The sequence below is a fragment of the Corvus kubaryi genome, unplaced genomic scaffold (genome assembly GCF_017639235.1).
Source record: "Corvus kubaryi isolate FWS band 111438036 unplaced genomic scaffold, C.kubaryi_AGA036_p1.0 76, whole genome shotgun sequence".
NCBI lineage: Eukaryota > Metazoa > Chordata > Aves > Passeriformes > Corvidae > Corvus > Corvus kubaryi.
Genome location: NW_024582063.1, coordinates 13,494,824 through 13,514,616, shown reverse-complemented (window position 1 = coordinate 13,514,616; position 19,793 = coordinate 13,494,824). Strand labels below are relative to the sequence as shown.

The following is a 19,793-nucleotide window of genomic DNA, read 5'->3' as shown; positions in this document are numbered from 1 at the left end:
AGATGTTTCAAAGAGATATTGGGGACATTCTAAAAATATATTCTACAATTCATGTTTTTAACTGGTACCCTGACATAAGATGTTAAGTTCCAGCAACTATTTTATTGATGTTAGTGCTATATGCAGTTGCTGTTTATGTACACTTTGATACTTCAGTAACTAGATATCTCCATTTTTGTTTCTCAGCATGATGTATCACAGACTTTGCTCAAAGCAACTCTGGACAGTGTGGTTGAAGAGTGTGTCAGCTTTGTAGGAGTTGATATTAACATCTGCTCAGAAATACTATTAAGGTGAGTGAAACATTTTCCTATTCCAGTAATTACATGGCTCTGGATCACAGAGTCTCTGTTTAGTCTGCCATCCGACTCGAGCTCAGCTGGAGCAAATGGCTCTTGCGTTAAACTTCCAATTACATAAAAATGACACAGTAAGACAGTATTTCACTGAATCATTAAGAGTCAGGTTTTAAGGTTATGTGTGATTCTCCAGGGTAAAACTATTCTTCAGAGAAAAACAGATATTTAAAAACTTTGAGCCAACACTGCAATTTTAGAAAAATGCGATATAAGTAATTTGTATTTTTACACTGAGAAAGGGGATTTTCAAATGTACTTTGTCTCTTAGAAGGTATTTTTATAGGTACTTCTAAGTGGAACAGGTTGTAAAACTTGGGCGAGGAAAGGAGAAAAGGAAAGATTTCAGGGGAAACTTGAAAAATTTATCCCTTTTTACCATTTGTTTTTTGTTAAGTAGTTATGCCATGTTTACTTGAAAAATGTTCTGGACTTTATTTTTCTTGGTTAGAAACTAAAAGCTCATTCTCTCTTTAGTGTCTAGAATTCAGTGTTGTTTAAGTGACTAACTCGCAGAAGAGCAAAAGCGTTGCTGTCATCCTCCATAGTAGGAGGGGAAGGAAAAGAACGTCCATAATATTCTGTCCATATTCTTCCATAATATTATTGTCTATAATCAGTAATGAAAATTATATCAGGTATGAAAGCTAGGAAAATTGCATTCTTGCTAGCTCTATATTTTAATTTTTTAGCCCCTTAGAATCATTCTTAAAAACATATTTCCATGTTTTGGAAAAGCCTCTCTTTCTATTCTTTTGGTTTTCCACTTTCTCTTTCATGTTCTTTTTCTGCATATCCAGCCCCTAGCCGACTGTGTACATGCAGTCTTAAGTTTCCTTCAGAGACACAGTTTATGAGATTGTCACCCTAGCTAGATTGCAGCCTGAGCAGAGCTTTCTGCTTGTGGTTTCTGATGCATCAAATATACGTCTTGACTCATACAACACAGGGAAGGGATGACAGTGCTACAGTTTTCGCATTACTGCTGAGTATTGTGTTGAAAAACTTGAGACCATCAGCAGAAAATTCTGTCAGCTGTGTAATGTTCCTTTGTCAGTGTAAATAAGATGGATTTCTCAATGTTTCTAAGAAATTTTTGAAGAAAATTCCATTCCTAATGATTAATATTTTGTCTGTGGTTAAAGGTGTGTCCCTCTAATTTCATTCTGCACTTTCACCAACTTCGGACTATTTTTATAACTTTTGCTTAAGCATGAGAATAATGGAAAGATTTTTTTCTTTTTTTCCCCTGAGATTTTATGACTCTTGCTGGGTTTGCTGGTGGTGTTTTTCTAGAATCAGTCTGTGCCATTCCACAAACAGGTCACTGCTGCTGCTGCTGCCTTAAAGTAATGGCATCTGATACATAGATCCTAGTGGGTGACATTTCCTTCTCTAGTGCCAGGAGTAACTCCCCACGAGAGCTCTTTTCTCTGTTTTTATGATGAACATACTCCACACACAGAAAGTTTTACTCACATGTACATACAGAAGATGTGCAGTAAGCCCGCTGCTTCCTGAAGCAACCTGGCTAACTGCTGTTGGACTTCACAGGTAAGTTCTTGGCCAGGTCCAAGTTACCCTCAGAACAAGTCATGCAGCCTTTTCCTGATGCTTTTTATTTCAAGAACAGCTGAGAGAAAAGAAACAAGCTTTGTGGATCAGTTAAACTGCGTGAGGAAGGCAAGCTGCTCCCAGCCACTCTCCTTCTGGATAGCAGACGTGAGCCCTTCATGTTGGAGCAAGGTGTTTCACTACCATTGGAAGAGCTGAGAGGGGACTGTTCTTACAGGAACAATTTATCTGTTCTGAGCCCTCCTCCCACACTGTTTCCTGAAGAGGGCAGCTGGGGGCAGGCTCTAAGACATGACAAATTGAATTGGCATTACGGAAATAGCCAACAGATCATAAATTACATGTCCCTGGATTACTAGTTAGGCATGTACAGAACCATATTGCTGTACTAAGTTTTGTTGACTTGAGTGGATTCCTTCCATAGAACTAAAAGAAGGCATCCTTTTTCAGATGATGCCTTTGGTCTGGGAGTCTATTTGCTAATTTCTTAGCAGTTTTTAAGTTTTGTAAACCAGATTTTCTATAGGAATGTGTATCCTTGTAATGGGTAACACTTGCATTCATGACTGTTCAATGGTAATAAAAGTATTCTGTAAATTTTCTCTTAGACACATTGCAGGGCTGAATACTAACAGGGCTAAAAATATAATTGAATGGCGAGAGAAGAACGGACCATTTATAAACCGAGAACAGCTCAAAGAAGTTAAAGGTTTGGGTCCCAAAACCTTCCAACAATGTGCTGGCTTCATCAGATTCAATCAAGAGTATATAAAGACGTTTTGCAGGTAACAGAGGTTTTAACTGTTCTGACTAAATTGTCTGAAATAGGATAAGACTTTCCCCTTTTCTGCTTTGTATTCATGCTTGAGGCTCAAGGAATCCTAGACCACTGTGCTCTGAAATACAACAAATTAACTTGTTGAAGTTGATGGTTCAAGTTCTTCCTCTGAATAGTCATGACTTGTTAGCCTAGTCCTCTAAGTCAGGGTTTTGATAAATATGTAAGTTTAATCAACAATTTTGCCCCTGAATTGGTGTAAGAAATTTGTCGTGTGGCAGTGTTGGGATCTGAGATATTAAAACTTTAGTCTTGTGTTTCAGGCATAATTTAGAGGTCTTTAAATTAATTAATTTAATGTGGTAAAGCTTATTCTGCAGAACTTAATGGTAGTAAGCTAGTGCACATCTTTGGAGTTTCAATTTCATTACCTGGAGAGAGGAAGTTGAGTAGCTGCCTCGATCAAACAGTGTCTATATTATACTCCTGTGCCTAGCAAGTGTGATGTGACTGTCTTCTGTCTGCAACATGTGGGGCCTTTTCCCAAGTCCAGTTTGTCAACAGTGCGTCACCCTCTTCCCTGTCATCTCATTCCCTGATTCTGTACCAAGTCTTCTACTCTTTCAACCATTCATAGCGTTCCTCTTGACCTTTCTACAGCTGAAAATGCCCTTTCTAGCACAATGTCCCTTCTCCTGTCTTCTCTCATTTCCCTTTCCAAAATAAAGAACTAAGAAAGGGCACGGTGGTAGCACCATCCCCACACTTTTGCCACTGGCTCTTCTCAAAGAAATATTTTCCTGGGAAGCACATGCTATTTTTTAGCCAGCGCAGTGCTCAGAAGTAGTACTGTATTCCCAGTTGCTGCTGGCCGAGCAGCACACGCGTAACTTCCAGGCAGGACGTGGGCACATAGGGACTGGCTTTCTGCCCAGGTGGAAGGTGTACAGATTGGTTGCCCATCTGGCAGGGAAGCATAGGCTGCAGGCCAAATGGTGCTCGCTGTAAGCACCAGAAGACCAAAGAAATTGCTTCCAAAGCTCTCTATGATTGATAGGTCTTACCTTGTACAGATCTGTTCTAGTTTCTCTAGTTCGTGCTGCAATATAACCAATGAAGAAAAGGCTGATGGGTTTTCTTTTCCCCCCCAAATGTTCACTGGTGAAATTTGAACATTGTTTTGGGTTTTTTTAACCTTCCTGGAACATGATTCCGATGTTAGTGAGATGCCATAAAACCTGGGAGCACTGTATAACCTGAGAAATGGATTTTGAGGCCAAAGTAAAGCTCTAACACCACTGCCTCCACAACACTTCTTGTGGGTCCAGGTGACATAACCAGAGGCTTTTGAAATGAACTTTGAGGTTTCATTTTTATTCTTTCTAATCATGTTGATGACTTTAGAGTGCTGTGTGAAATAATTTTTGTGCTTTTTACTTGAAAGTTAACAAATAGTGGTTATTTTAAAAATTGGTGTGGAAAGAGGAAATTATGTCTGCTTTTCTGCCAACAGTTGATGAGTGGAGCCCAAAATGCCAGTGCTGGTTTCAGGTCTTTCAGTGTGTTCTCTTTTGTCCTCCAAAAGCAGGAGCCACTTGTGATTTAGGAAACAAAACCAAAAAGGCATGAAAGGAGCATTTGCAGTAGGAGTCATTTGATGCCTTTAATGTATCCTGAGAAATTTCTTTGTTTGAGGGAAACTTCCAGGGAAAAAGTGTGTTGGTTTTGTGTGTGGACACTGGGCCAGGATCATCTTTGTTGAGAATGACATGTCTATTTTTGATTTCTGGCAGTAATAAGAAAAATGAACTTGGAAGTCGTGCACTTTTGACTAAAGCAGGTGCGCTGGGTAAAAAGAAGAGTAAACTAACACCATGTGCCTTGCGACAGCCCAATCCTTTGGACCAAACTTGTATTCATCCAGAGTCTTACAACATTGCAATGAGGTAAGTGATGGGAAAGCTTTTGAATGACTGACACCATCAATTATTAAAATGGAATTACTGATTTTTCTGACAACAGTCTGCTCAGCCTTTTGAGGCAGGAATATTTATATTAATTTGAAGCTTTCACCCCTTTCTTCAAGAAGAAGGCATGCTTTGGATATATGCGAGCATGTGGCATTACTATGGGCCTTTAAAATTAAATTTTGACATTGCAAGATCTAATTAAGATGTATATACAAGTTCCCAAACACACGAATGCTATGATTGTTTTACCAAGTGGCTAAAAGAAGAGAATGGTTTTTGTGTATGTCAGAAAAAAGTAATTGGGAATCCATGTGTGTCTCTGAAATGCTACTATAAACTGTGATCTTTTCTATCAGCAGCTCTGATTGAAATTGGACTTTTTTTTCTCTTCAGAAAACATTATTTCCTACCATAGATGGGCACATATTTATTTTTCAAGTGATTTTTGCTGAACAGACTCTTTTCTTAAAAAGTACTGAAGCTAATTTCACCAGTAGCCAGTCACTTTAAGGTTCTTGTGATCTCTGTTGGAAATATTATACCTGGACAAACAAACTCTTGCTTCCTGTTTTATAAACAAAACCATCTTTAAATCTCAGAGAGAGATGCTGAATTTCTGAATTCACGAAACTTGACTTTCTTATCTGGAAAAGTCATACAGGACTTTTCATTTTTAGGACACCTTCCCTTCAGTGTGTACTCTGTTCTCACTTCCTATCCATAGGTCTCCATGCTTTCCTTCTGCTAGGCATGCAGTGCACTTTTGTTTCCATCCTCTCCCTGCCACACTTCATTCTTCTTCGTGCCTGATTCTAGGACCCACTGTGCAATTTCCTGGTAGAGTCTATTGCAGTTGTGCAGTGTGTAGATAACTGTTTTCTCCTTTTCCATGACCATTTCCCTTTTTTCTTATGCATCAGCATTTGTTACAAAGTCTCTGCCGTGTGCAGCTATGGGAAAAAACAACCAGGCAAGCTCCTGATCTTAATGATCTTATATTTGGTAGGTGATTTGTAGGGTGTGCAGCTTGGTCACCCCAACTGGAGATTATTCAGTGTAAGTGAGTCAACGTGAAAAACAAAAATAAATTGGTTATTCAAAGATAATTTTGATTTTTCAATATTGAATTTCACTCAAATTTCAAGTACTGGGGTTTTAGTTTTTACCTTTCCAGTCCTGGTACACTAATAAAATAATCAGTAAAGTGGTCACAATGCTACCAGCCTTGCTTGAAGTCTGATGTGGAAGGGTTGCTTTAGGGAGTGGAGAAGTATATCCAGATAATGGTGGAATACTACAGTAATTCCCCTACACACAGTGTTTTCACAAAGGTTGGTCAGAAAATAAAGAATTGTGACTTTGTTTCCAGAGCAGGAAAGGTTACTTTTATATCTGAAGTGGTGAGTGGGATTGCTATTGCATAGGGTAGAACAGATATTCACATACAGCTGAAATTCTACAATTTTAGTAGGTATCACAGATCATGTAATTGTGATTTGAAATTTGACTGGGAACCCACCACTAGCACTATCTAAAAAATAAATAGAATAAAAAAACTTAATGAGCACAACTTTTACATCTCAGCCAAGACAGTGGTTTGAGTCCCAGGCTTGTGCGTGTTTCAGCGATGGGCTGGCACCTATTGCACAGCCAGCACTGCTTAGAAGGTACCTTGCTGAATCTTAAAATAATGTCTCACCTTCAAACTCGCATTTCAAGAGCTTCTAAGCCAATGCAGAAGTGCTACGTGGCTGGAGACCAGTGTTAATTTATCTCATCATCTCTCTTTGGATAATGCAATTATTTTACAGTAGATTTCCAGCAGTGCCATTTTCTATTTTCTGTTCCTCACCGAACACTTTGCCTTCCTAGACTGAATTTTCTGATGTAGTATTTAGGTCCAAATGTATGTCATAGATATTGTACCATACAGGATTTTATTGTGGGGTTTTTTTAGGTTTGTTTTAATGCAAAAGAATATAAGCTGATAACAAAGCAAGTATACATCAATTACAATATCTGCTAATGAACCACCAAAACTAATAAGCATAGCACCTCTCTCTGTAACTAACTGAATCAGTCTTTTCTGCATCCTTTGGGCTCTTTCTCTGTTGTCTTCTTACTTTTATAGTATTGCTTCATGTAGTATGATGGGTGGGGGGGAAGTCTCCAAGTGCTTTCTGTGCTTTCTGTGAATGTACTTGATGTACAACAGTGTTTGTATTTTTCTTTTTCTTGCAATCAAAAGATAATTTCTTTGGAAGCTTGTTAAATATGAAGGTGACAGCTTTTATGGTAGAGATTGTAGGAATATGCAGCAACTTGATATCCCAAAATGGTGTGGGGAAGGGGGAAAATATGTTTAATGTTTTTTCATGGCAAATAGCTGTTTTGAGAAAAGAAAATATAGCTGTACAGCAAACTGACAAAAGCCAAGAAGTGTAGTATTAAAAATTGACACTGGTGACATAAGGGCTAAATATAAAGCAGACATCCTCCCCTCAAGCAACTAATGCTATAATTTAGCAATGATTATATATTTAAAATGACTTTTCAAAAAAAGCATATGAGCTGCTAAGCTTCTCAGAACTTATGAAAACAGCTTTCCAAACCTTTTTTCCTGCCTAAATATGAATTAAGAAAAATTTTTACTAGGAATCCAGAGTGCATGGAGTATTCAACCCAAAGCTTATCGGGGCTGATGGCAAGTTTTGTTGAAAGGCAGTGGATGGGACTGGGCTTGTAATTTCTTTTTGCTGAGCCTACGTTCATGAGAAGGCTTTTGAGAGCCTGAAGATCCAGTTGTGTTCATGGGGTTGGTTGGAGGTGTCTTACAGAAGTTAGGCAGTACCTGAAAGTCTAGAATGTTAGAATTAAACTAGATTAAAACCTAATTGATAGTTCTTATAACTTAAAATAAAATGCATGAGAAAAGTTGAAACTGTTGGATGTAGATTAGAATTGGTATTTAATAATAAAGTTTTCTTAAAAATATATCTTTATGAATTCTCTGGCTTTAGTGCTATCAAAGTATTTCTTTCTTCTTTTTCTATGCTTACACTGAACTTTGTCAGGCAGTGTGTCAAGTTCACAGGTAGATCTGTGCTGCCAAAGGGCAGAATTGTCTTGAATATGACCAGATTTGATCAAAACTACAGTACCTCTTACCACAAAAATTAAAATGTATGGAATAGCTGCTGCATAAATGAATCATAAAGGCTTCCTCATGCAATGTCTACCACATCTTGCTATGAGAAAGTAGTTTCTGAAAGTTTTATTGGCTTAAAAGTTTTCATGGAAAATTGCATTTATTTTTAAATGAAATAAGATGGTGATTTTTATCCCCTGCTTATAGCCAAATTACCCAAAGGCAGCAGTCTACATTGCAGATTTATGACATGCAAAATTATCAGTTTTTAAAACAATGTTTTTGAGGGATAGAAATTTACCAAAATTTGAAACCACTAATTTTCTTTTTCAGGACTATTTTGTAGCTTGAAAAGCCAATCCATTAAAGAAAAATATGGTTAAAAGAATTACTCCCAAGTGGTGACTTTGGTTGCCAAACTTCAGGCTGAAACCAATTTTTAGGGCTGATTTAGAAACCCCTGAAAAATAAGGTTTTTATAATGGAAACTCTGATGTAATCTTTACTACAGTGGTACAAATGGTGCTGGTATGATCGATTTATGGCATTTAAGCATCTTAACTTAAAATCTGTACCATTTCTGTAAAATAATTGGAAAATATCCTACTGGTGATTTAACACGCTCTGCAGAAGACCAAAACATTTTTGTTCATGGTTTCCACACTGTCAGAGCTTGGCTTTGTCATGTGCAGCGATCAAGCTTATGGACACCTCTAAATATTATGAATTGGAATTTCCGAAAAGTTAAAATAAAAACCTCAAAACTTTATAGACAGCCTATTCTCTTGCAAAGCAGAACCGTGCTTTAAGTTTCTGAAAAGTCTATATGTGAAAACCAGTTTATAGTGGCAGAATCTTCTACATACAATTAATACAATATGTAGAGCATATCCAATTTCTTGGGATGTGTTGTTAAAGAATTGGTAGGAAAACAAAGGAAACATTTAGGAAGTCCCCAAAAGTTACAACCAGGTTATGCTTATAGACCAATGTGTTGGAAAGAAAAGGGAATGCTTTTCCTTTGTTCTGTCGGTCTGCTGGGTGCAGTTGGTTTCATGTGACTGAATTTTAACATTTGCTGATTTTTTTATTCAAATCTCATTAAAATGCTTTTTGTGATAGGTTGGCACTCAGAATGTGTATTTGCTGCTCACAGATTGCAGCATCTGGCAGGCAGGTTGTATTTTAGCCTGACTTAGCGATACAAATTTTTTGCCAATATAAAAGATCTAAAGCTGTGATTTAGAGTAACAAAGGTGAGGATCTTCCTTGGCTAATTACCCAGGCTTAGGACCTCACCTGGTAGAGGCCAGTCCTGCTCACTGTGGTTGCTTATAACTTAAGATAATTTTTTGACACACTGAGAAGAGTCACTTGCAGTGAAGATTTATGTCTTCTGTGTATTGATAATGCTGCTTGATATCTTCAGAAGGAATTCGAAATCCTGAGAGACTTCCTGTGCTTTTTCTTCACTGAAGCTAACCACTTGGATTTGGTGCTCATTTCAGCAAGGCATTTGTGTTGATAACAGTTTATATTCCATTGTAGGCCAATCAATCATATTTCAAATAACCCTGGTGTTTCTTGTACTCTCTATGGGTGGATGTAACAGCTTTGGGTTTTTGTAACAGCTGATCCATGGTATCTCATTTGCTGTGCTGATAAGCTGCATTTGCTGGCTTTGAGGGCAAGTACAGGTACATGAGAAAATGCAGAAGAAAAACTGTTGATGAGGCCACCAAAAGAAAGAGATTTTCCTCTCCTGCCCTTTATGCAACTGGAAACTTGTCCTTTTATGGCATTTCCAGCTCTCTGGCAGGCTGGTTTGCCTCTATCCAGATCCCTGAGTTGTCACCTGACAACTGAGGCAATGCTTAAGGGAAGTAGAAATCAGGGAGGGAGTTATTACTTAGTATGGTATTTGAGCAATGAAGACTAATTGTTGTGTCCTACTTAATAATGCAGTCTACATGTGAATATTTTTACAGAGGATACGAGTTGTTACTGTGGTGGGAGGCCTTTCCTTACAAGTCATCAGAAATATCTCTTGTCCACTTGAATGAGACTGTACTTGCATGTACATGTGTGTGGGTATTCAAGTTATTTACTGTGCAGAATAATACTTAATAAAGTCTTACATTTGGGGGTTTTTTAAAAAGAAACTTTAAAAACTTAAACTCAGTCAATGAACCTTTATGACTATTTCCAATAGCCAATGTCCAGCCCCAGTTAAGGAGAACACTTGCAGAATTGTGGCCATTAAGTATTATAAATAACAGTTCAAATTCATCACTTTTGAAGGCCAGTTCATTCACAGGTTTTCTACTAACTTAACTGGGTTTTTAGAAGCCATATTTTTGAAAGTGATCTTGTCAGTAAACAAAAGAGCAGAAAAAGCTTCCACTGCCAATTGCCATCCAATAAAGAGATTTTGAAACTTTAATGTGTTGTAAAATACAGTTAACAAGAATGATTAGAACTTGGAAATAATGGAGAAATATGCTCCATTTACACTATAAATACTAGACACATAAATCAAATGGTATGCTTTAAATTCGTTGTAATTTTTGGAACTTACATAACTTCCCACTAGTTGCATGTAGAAAAAAATATGGGACAAAACCCCCCAGAAGACCTTTTTAATGGAATTATCTCCTTTAAGTGTAGTATACTAGTTCTTTGTGGATAACTAATCATGTTTCACTATTTTGTATCTCGGGTTGCACTCCGGTTATGTGATATATCAACAATCATGAGAACAGCCAACAGCAGCGTGCCTAATGGTATGGGAGCAAAGTAGCTATGCTGTAGTGGAACTGTGTCTGAATTTCTTTTCTCATTTAGAAACTCATTGTGTCTCAGAATTTATACGTTTGAAATGTCATAAACTGAGTGCTTTCTGCATGCACTCCAATAATCTGTATTATTAATTATTTATGCATTTGAAGAAAAACATATTGGTTAAATAACTTTGGCTAAACCACATAAGTAGTTTTAGATATATTTGAATCTTTAGCTTTCTATGTCCAGCAATTAATTGCAAAGAGTAAGCACAAATAGTTTGATACATAGTCTTCATCGGTAATCAAAAATTTAGGATCCGTATCACTGGTGGGAACAAGAGCAGTCAACATCTGCATTATACAAATACTGCTTTTGCACTTCAAAACATTACTAAATCATAAATGTCTGTATAATTTAAGCTTGTTACTGTCATAAATGTACGTTTTACCTAACAAAGTGCATGCTAATGCAGAGTTGTTTTGTTTTCAGAGTGATTATGTTGCTTTACCGTTAATTCATGTGTGCGCTGTGACAAGATGTAATGGCGTATCATGTTGCTTTAATGTAATGAATCCAGTACTCCCAGCTCTTAAGTTGTGTTGCTGGAAATGATTACATAAAACAGAAATGACTGTAACTAAAGCCCTTGCAAAGCTTTAGAACTCCTGCACATTATAAGAAGCTTTTTGGGGGTGGTTAGAGTAACTTCTTAAAAATTTACTGTAGGCTTCCCTTGGTAAAATTTTTACTCCCTTCTGACTGATTTTTTGCATTCCAGTGAAATTTGCATTACCTTTTAAGCATTGCAAGGGCTGTGCTGTAATTTTGTGCAGATGTGTATGTTAAGTGAACGTGATGTGCTTATTTGTTACATTTATGCTACTTTTCTTTCTTTCCTTATCTGGATAAGATGGATGAAATTATGTATTAAATAAAAACATCAGTCATTTATCCATGACCATTCTCTGCAGGTCCTGTAAGACTGCAAAGATTGCTTTTAAAACTAAGGTGATTGCAAAGGTTTCTGAGGATTCTCTAAATCTCAAAACCATAAAATTCAAAGTTCTAAACTGTTTAAGTTTCACCCTGTTCTTCCTAAGGCTCTGGCAGCTTTTATCTGAGTTGATGTACATTGAGCAGAAAGTTCACCATTCATTCAGATACTCAACATTTGAGGAAGTAAGGGTAATATATCTTATAAGAATGACCTCACTTCAGAAAAAAAGTCTCATCTTCCCCATTTCTGTTAACTTTTCTTTAGGTTTTGTCTTTCTACTAGATAAACATAGCACTTGAGCTACTGCAACATATTATTTATTTCCCATATGTAGCCAGGAAAATACTTTAAGGACTTTCATTTTTGCACAGATCATTCATGTTCTTATGTTGTGCAGCTGGGGTTGTCATTAACAAATTGTGTGAGAGAGATATTTCAAGGATTTTAGTGAGATAGTTGAACATTAAGAAGATCAAAATATTTAAATTAAGGGAAACCTCTTTTTTACCTCATAGCCATATCCCAGCGTTACTACCAACTATGTCTTTTTTTTTTCTGACCTTGAAATAACTCTTGGAGGAAGTTGTTGGATTGCTTTTTTAAGGAAAAAATAAACTTTGTTCTTAGCAATGACATTTAAAAATAGACATTATCAATGTAATGCACCACTGTCTGTTCAGTCAGAAACTTGTGCTTTATAGTGATTTTTTTTTTTTTAGCCCAAGTGCCCTCAGGCTATGTTAATTTGAGTAAAAATGATACATTAAATATATAATTAGAATAATCAGTATTTCTAAAACTAAATGCATCTGCAATCACTAAGAAGTTACTTTAATTTGGAAATACTTTAATACATAGGTTTTACCTAAACCTGTCCTAAAAAGGTGAGAATTTCCAAAATAGAAATAATACTGTTTCTTATAAGAGTATTTCTTCTCTGTGTGTGGGCATGCTGGGCTTTGTTACAGTGCTCTGTTTTGCTGTGATATATAACTTATAATTCTGAAATATTCTTAACAGAATGCCTGATTTTTAAAACATTAAAATTCTTTAGAAGTCGATGGGACTTCTCATGTACTTAGAATTGGGCATGTGTTTAAGCATCATCTTCAGGTGGAGCCAAAATTTTACTATGGGCAGTAACCACGTTAATAAATTATTTACACAACTGTAATTGATAACGTAGGACCCAAACCTACCACCCTTGCCTAGATGAGGAATCCTTTTTAATTTCAGATAAATGCTTTGGGATGTCCAGAGGGAGGCGGTTGCAGGGAAGGAGTGGGGGGTGAAATATCTTTCATGAGTTGTGCTTGAAGGCTTAGGCACTTGGTTTGTGTCCTGTTTCAGGCTGGTTTTCTTTCCAGCAGTGTGCACGTAGCGCCGTTTATTCTGATTGCGTTATCCACACGTTTCACAGCTTTGTGTGTAACAGGGGCTTTTTAGTACCCCTTGGTGGCTGTTTTGTGTGGTTGCACTCACTAGTGGTGAAACCCACCCCTGATCAATTTACGAAGTCAATGCGCTTCTGCGAAATTCCAATGGTGAGAAAGTGTTACTTGGTGTACTCAAGCCGAGTTTCCATTTGAAGGGAAATAAAGCCAAGTACGTGAATGTCAGCAAACTTGTTTATAGGGGTGGGTGGTAAGGCATACATTATTTAGAAGGTTGAGTCATGAGGCTGGTCGGGTTTGTCATGTTACATCTGGCATGTCAGTCAAAGCTGGGGCAGCTGCTGCCTGTCACTAGTGCTCTGCTGGGGCATTGTCCAGCCACCAGCATTAGCAGCCCCCAGCAGTCTGGAGAGGAGCACTTCACCTGGGCCTGGGCTCATTTTCAGAGTGATCGTTGCAGCCACTTTTGGGGCTCCTTTAAGACCAAAAAAAGGTGGTTTCATTTCACAGAATATCGGATATTTTTCGTATCTATTATTAGACAAAATATTTGAGCTGTAGTGGTGAGGTTTGTTAGCTTACAGAAAAAGAAATTGCACTTGATATTATAAAACATTTTGCATGTTTTGTTATATACTTTGCTTCCAAACCACCTTAAACTACTTTAAAACGTGATGTCAAAAGTCAAAATGCAGTCAAAGCAAAACTCAATAAATCCTGAGAACAGCACCATCCACCGAGTCCTTAGTAAATTTCATTGTATACTGCCACAAGAAAGATGCATATGCACTAAAATAATTAGTGAATACTGTATTTATCACTACTAAGTGCAAATCTCTGTGTTTGACCAGCACACTTAAGTCACTATGTTTGTACTTGAATTCAGTAAAGAAGTGGAAGTCCTGGCAGCCAGTTATAACAGATGTCCTCCTTTAGCAAAATTAGTGGACATTTTTAAGTGAAGCTTTCCCCTCATGCTCAAAGATGAATTTTGTGATTTACTGAAAGTCAGATATTACTTTAATTATGTCTCTTCAATTTATATTTTGTCAAACATAAATTTAGTTTTGTGTTTCAATCTGTATGACTTTCTATTGCTCACCATCTGAAAAAATATCAGTTGGATTTCTTGAGTTAAAAAAGAGGAAACAACAAAACAAAAAAAAACCGTCTGGGTCTCCTGACAAGAGAAACACTAGCCTCAGGTTTTGATAAAAGCACAGCATGTATTTTGGTGGGGGAAAGAAGGTTGAGTATCCAGGGCTTTTGCTCTCTTATAGAGCTGGAATGTCTCCCATCAAGTTCAGGGCATGAACCTGCTGATCAGCTCTTCTTTTGAGACTTCTAGTTTACACGTGTTGTGGAGCAGGATAAGGAGAGGAAAGAGGGATCTCTTTTAGGAATTGGGAAGGAATGTGTACTCCCACTCTGTAGGACAGGGACAATAATTCTACCTTTCTGCTGTGGTGGAGAATATGCAAAAAAAAAAAAAAAAGTTCTTCCCACCAACAATATGGGGCATGATAAAGCAGGGTAGAAGAGGCTTTTTTATTCATGGTGAGATGCAGATCATGGCGGAGATCACATGTCAGGACATAATTATTTAGAAGTATTTCTTTTCAGCTTTTTAGATATCAGTCCAAATTTGTCTCAGTCTGCAATGTGTGTATGTATGTGACAATAAGGAAAGATAAGAGTGTTTGTGTTGTGTGAATACTTTGACTTAATGATTACCTAGTGTCTGAAAATGTTCTGAATGTTCTTAATCGTGAAGTTCACAGGCAAGAGAAGTATTTCATGCTAAGTTTCTCTTAAGTTGGGTTAAAGATTTTTCATATTAATTTAATATTTTGAATGTTCATTGTTGCTTTACTAAATTGCTATTCATTTTAATTTGAATGAGAGTGACAACTACAATAACAGCATTATAGAACTCTCACTGATTTCTAGGGAACTTTCATGGTAAAAGACATCTTTCAGTAATAGGGGAATTCAGTTTTATTGTGAGATGAAATAATTGGTCTGAAAAAAGATTTTAATTGCATTTTAATATTTTGTTTCTAGTTTTGCAATCTGTTCCAGAAGATACACATATACAGACTCTAAGTTTCCATTTATGTGTCAGATCAGTGATGAGAGGATATGCACTTGAGAAACTGTTCATATTTTTTTAGCAGAAGTTTTGTTCATGCATCAATGATAAGTAATAGAGCAAAGGTTCCGTTCCCACTAAAGGATGTTACAAATCTTTTTATCTTTGTTTGAACTTCCTAGGTTTTTATCTCTCATTGGAGGAAATGCAAATGACATAGGAAAATCAGATATGCAGCAAAAAGTAAATGCAGTAATTCAAAAGGAAGGACTGGAAGGCACAGCCAAAAGGCTTAATACCACTGTGCACACACTGCAGCTGATCATTGATGGTCTCACTCAGCCTGAAGGCTACGACATCCGAACAGGTAAACCTCAGTTTGGAAGGGTGTAATCTCAGTTTGCTTGTTCTACATATCAGTTTTAAACTAGCACACTTTCTTCTTCTAAAATCAGTACTAGATTTTCATGGACGTGGTAACTCCATTTCTTTTCTCAGTCAAGGTAAAGGCTATATCATAGTCAGATGTTTCTTTCCAGTTTCCAGGTAGGTAAGGAGTGTGAATCCTGTCTGAAATCATGGCTTTTTCGGCCATAGGAAGGGGAGTTGTATGGCTGTTAACAAATGAAATAGTTTCAATATGTTCACTCTCTACTGATTGAATCTGTGTTGGCTCTCCATCACGGAGGGGAATGCTGAGTGGAACTGAAGCACATGGCTCATGACCTACCCTGGTTAAAACCTGCAGTGGTACTGAACAGTTTGAGGTAGAGGAAAAGAAAGATGAGGTAATGAAGTAAAACATCTGGGGATGCTGTTGTGTAATGAAACAGCTGGATTCTCTTATGACAGCAGGAGATAAAGGTAGACAGCAAAGATGGCAGCTTGTAATAACAAATAATAAACGTATGCTTGAGAAACAGCCAAACCAACATTTCTGTCCCCGTCTTTTGGTTCATTAATAGTTTCCATGCATATTTTTTAAATATTCCCCACTAGTGATCTTGAAAATATGTATTTTTGTTGTCTCAATTTGTTCTGGTGATCTCACATCTAAATTACAGTAGGCTGTTAACACAGGAAGACATAAAAGCAAAAGAGGGAATCTTCAGTGGAAATACTCATATTCTGTTGATCTAGGACATTCATTATTACTTTAGACAGACTCTATGACTGGAGTAGGCAGCCTAGTAGCCTTATGTAGCTGTATGAATTTCTCCATCGTGAGTCCTTCCCATGGGCTGCAGCTCTTCATGAACTGCTCCAGCATGGTCCCTTCCATGGAGTGAAGTCCTTTAGAAACAGACTTTCATTGTTCCCTAACGGGGTCACAAGTCCTGCCAGAAAACCTGCTCTAGTGTGGGCTTCCCACAGGGTCACAGCCTTCTGGCATCTACCTCTTCTGGTGTAGGGCACTCCAAGGGCTGCAGAGGAATCTCCGCTCTGGCAGCTGGAGCTCCTTGTCCTCCTTCCCTTGGTGTCTGCAGAGCTGCTTCTCTCACATGTGCTCACTTCTCTCTCCTGTTGCTCTCCCATTCTCTCTTCAAGTCGCTGTTGCACAGGGATTTTTTTTTTTTTTCTTTTAAAAATGTGTTATCCCAGAGGCACTTACCACCATTGTTGATGGGCTCGGCCTTGGCCAGCAGGGGATCTATTGGACACAGGCAAAGCTGCTAGCAGCTTCTAACAGGTGCCACCATTCACAAGAGCCCACACACACACCTACCAAAACATTGCAATGCAAAGCCAATACAGATCCACAGACTGATTAAATTCCAGAGCATTTTAGCTATCAACTTGTTTAGGCTGAATTTTATTTCTCAAAAGCACACAGAGAAAAATGATGGCAATTCTGGTTTGGTGATGTTCCCTGTGGAAAATCTCAGTCCTTATTGTATCTTGGAAAGGTGAAAAAATGGCAGGAAAAGATTGAAAGAGAAGTTGTTGAGATGACTCAGAAGGATTTTCTGCAGAAGCAGAAAGTGGTAGGGAAGTAAAAGAGTTTAAAGCATCTATCTGTGCCCTTAAATGCAGAATGTGAACATTAATATCCCAGTATATTCCCTGCTTAAGATAGTGCCTGCAGGATTTTCAGGTTGTCAGTGCAAAGCAGCACTGTGATGAAGCTTGTGTGACGTCATGGTGCAGATAAACAGCAAGCCTAAGAACTGTGCATTGTTGACTTTTCTCTTAGTAGGTGATGAAACTGAGTACTCACCTTCCTGTGTAGAAATTTCTATAGGAATAGAATTTCATTATAATTGACGTAGCTCAAGAGTCACCTCAAATATTTTCTCCCTAGATCGGAGAAAATTTAAAGAATCTTTCATTCACTGGCTACTATACAACACGCTTCTGATCCCCTCATGATAGTTTTCAAAACACAAAATTCACTATACTTATTACTTCACTCATCAAAGTCCTCTAAAGTGATTCACAAAAATATAAGAAAAGTTGTTTATCACAGATGGGTCTTTATTTTAAAAATGTACAGAAAGCAGTATTTGGGACCTAAGAGCTCCCTTGGGATGACTTACTAGTTAGAAACAATCATCTGGAAACAACTCTTAGAAAACCTTTTTCTCTAGCGTCTTATTTGTGTTTCTTGTTTCTTATAACAGATTTTGATAAACCTGACTTCAAGAGAAGCATAGTCTGCTTTGAAGACTTAAGTGTTGGTGCTGTTTTGACTGGAAAAGTTGAAAATGCAACGCCATTTGGAGTTTTTGTTGATATTGGTGTGGGAAAATCGGGTTTGATTCCAGTGCGGAACATAACAGAAGCAAAACTCTCTAAAGCGAAGAAGAGAAGAAGCCTGGGCCTAGGTCCTGGAGAAAGAGTGGAAGTTAAAGTGCTTAATGTTGACATTCCTCGATTGAGGATCACCTTGGATCTTATTCGTGTGTTATGAGAGGGGTTTCAGGAATTGAGCCTTGACTTTAAAGGTTAAGTAATGTCAGCAAGGTTATGGAGACTCAGGCATTTAATGAGTGTCAAAAATGAACACATTTTGAAACCTTCAGCGCCTTGCTTTTTTAAATTTTATTTAATTTTTTTTAATTTTTTTTTTTAGTTTAACAGTTTTACCACATTTCTTGAATCCTTTCTGTTAATAATTGCTGGAACAGTTTTTTGGATTACCTCCAAGCAACCTTGTTATTTTGTCTGCAGAGCAAATGAAGTTCCAGTGGGCTGTCAGACAGATCTCTTATCTGTTGTCTGTGCAAGATTTGCTGTCTTCATCTTCAGTTAGTACTGCACAAGCAGACACATCTGTAGCTCGCCTTCCAAAAAACAGCCATTCAGTTTACCTGTTTTCTGACTGACAGTCTAGGAGAGTTGTAGGAAAAAAGTGATCTTTTTAAGTTAAATGGTTATGATGTTGCTTCAAAAAGTAGTCTGAGGAAAAAGCATCTGCTAAAAGTATTGATGGTTCAGAAATAGTTATATTTAATTTATTTGACCAACATTATTAGGAGGTCTTTTTACCTGTATTATTTTTGCTTGTTCAGTTACCATGGATTAACACAGTTGGATGTACCTTGCAGTTTAAGGAGCTTTGCTCAAAGGTGGCAAAAGACATTTATGTTGTTCTATATTTCTGCAAAATAAAAACATTTCTGTCCATGTTTTCTCAATGTACTGGTTCTACAAGTGATTTAATAGTCCTAGTTGTCTTTCTTTCCAGCACATGCTTAATCAGTAACACTTCAGCTTGAGGATTTGTGTTTTAATAAGAATGCTCACTGTTTCCTGCTAGGAGTACCTAGCACAGGAGGTTTGTTTCTTCTAACTAGAAACTTCTTGTTTTTGTGGTATTTAGGTGGTGTTTCAAAGGATTTACCACTTGAGCCAAGTTTGCAAAGGACAGGTATCATGGAAGATCAGTTTCCAGCAATAGTAGATACATATATGTAGTCCTTCCAGGGAGTTTTTGGTGTGTTGGACATTTATTCCTTTGCAGCCAAACTTGCCTGTAAGTTGGCAGAAGCTCTGGTCTGCAACAGATGAGCCCAAATATACTACAGCAAGTGTCAAACATCTTCAGTGACAAGGTTTCTAACTACAAATGTCCAAGTAGCTGTTGGCACGGGGTCTATGCATGAGTTAGGAAAAGGTTGGCGTGGTTTAATCTCCCAGGTCTGTGCTTTAGTTTTCAAAATGATGAGCCAGCTGTAGACAGTGTATTTTGGATATTAAAGAATCATTTAGCAGATGGAAAAAAGGAGACAGATCTTACTAGCTTCACTGCATTTGTCCACTGGAGAAAAGACAACCATTTTCTATTATGTTAAAGTCAGCACAGCTTGGAATCATGTTTTGCAGGCCTTTTGAAATTTTCCTGTAATACTTCTGCAAGGTAGATTTTGTTGTTATGAGATTAGAAACTGTAATACCATGTTACTGTCTTGGAAAACAGAGATGCAAAGCAAAGAAGTTGAAATTATTTTTTTCTGCAGGTGATACATTCGCTTACAGCAGTATGTCCATCAGTAGAATTATTTAAGTTATGCTAAACTTTTTATATGATCTCTGCAGTATCTAAGCACTTAGCAAATGAACTGGATTTGCTTGGCCTTCACTAAGGAGGAGATAAACTTGATTTCCTGAAGCTCAGTTCAGTGGATAATATAAAGAGTATTTTCTCTTTTGGTGCTATTTTGTTACTGAAATTCTTTTTTTTTAATCCTTAATATCA

General features: G+C 37.4%; 1 protein-coding gene across 4 annotated transcripts in view; it reads left to right on the top strand.

The window, feature by feature from the left end:
- Nucleotides 1-18,732, top strand: part of SRBD1 (S1 RNA binding domain 1) — a 126,623-nt gene extending 107,891 nt beyond the window's left edge. For all 4 annotated transcript variants that reach the window (XM_042051704.1, XM_042051702.1, XM_042051705.1 and 1 more), the window contains 5 exons: nt 187-293; nt 2,540-2,716; nt 4,503-4,655; nt 15,277-15,461; nt 17,716-18,732. In XM_042051704.1, the coding sequence (XP_041907638.1) occupies nt 187-293; nt 2,540-2,716; nt 4,503-4,655; nt 15,277-15,461; nt 17,716-18,005 (912 nt within the window). In that variant the 3' untranslated portion in view covers nt 18,006-18,732. The remainder of the gene's footprint in view (nt 1-186; nt 294-2,539; nt 2,717-4,502; nt 4,656-15,276; nt 15,462-17,715) is intronic.
- The last annotated feature ends 1,061 nt before the right edge of the window (nt 18,733-19,793 follow it).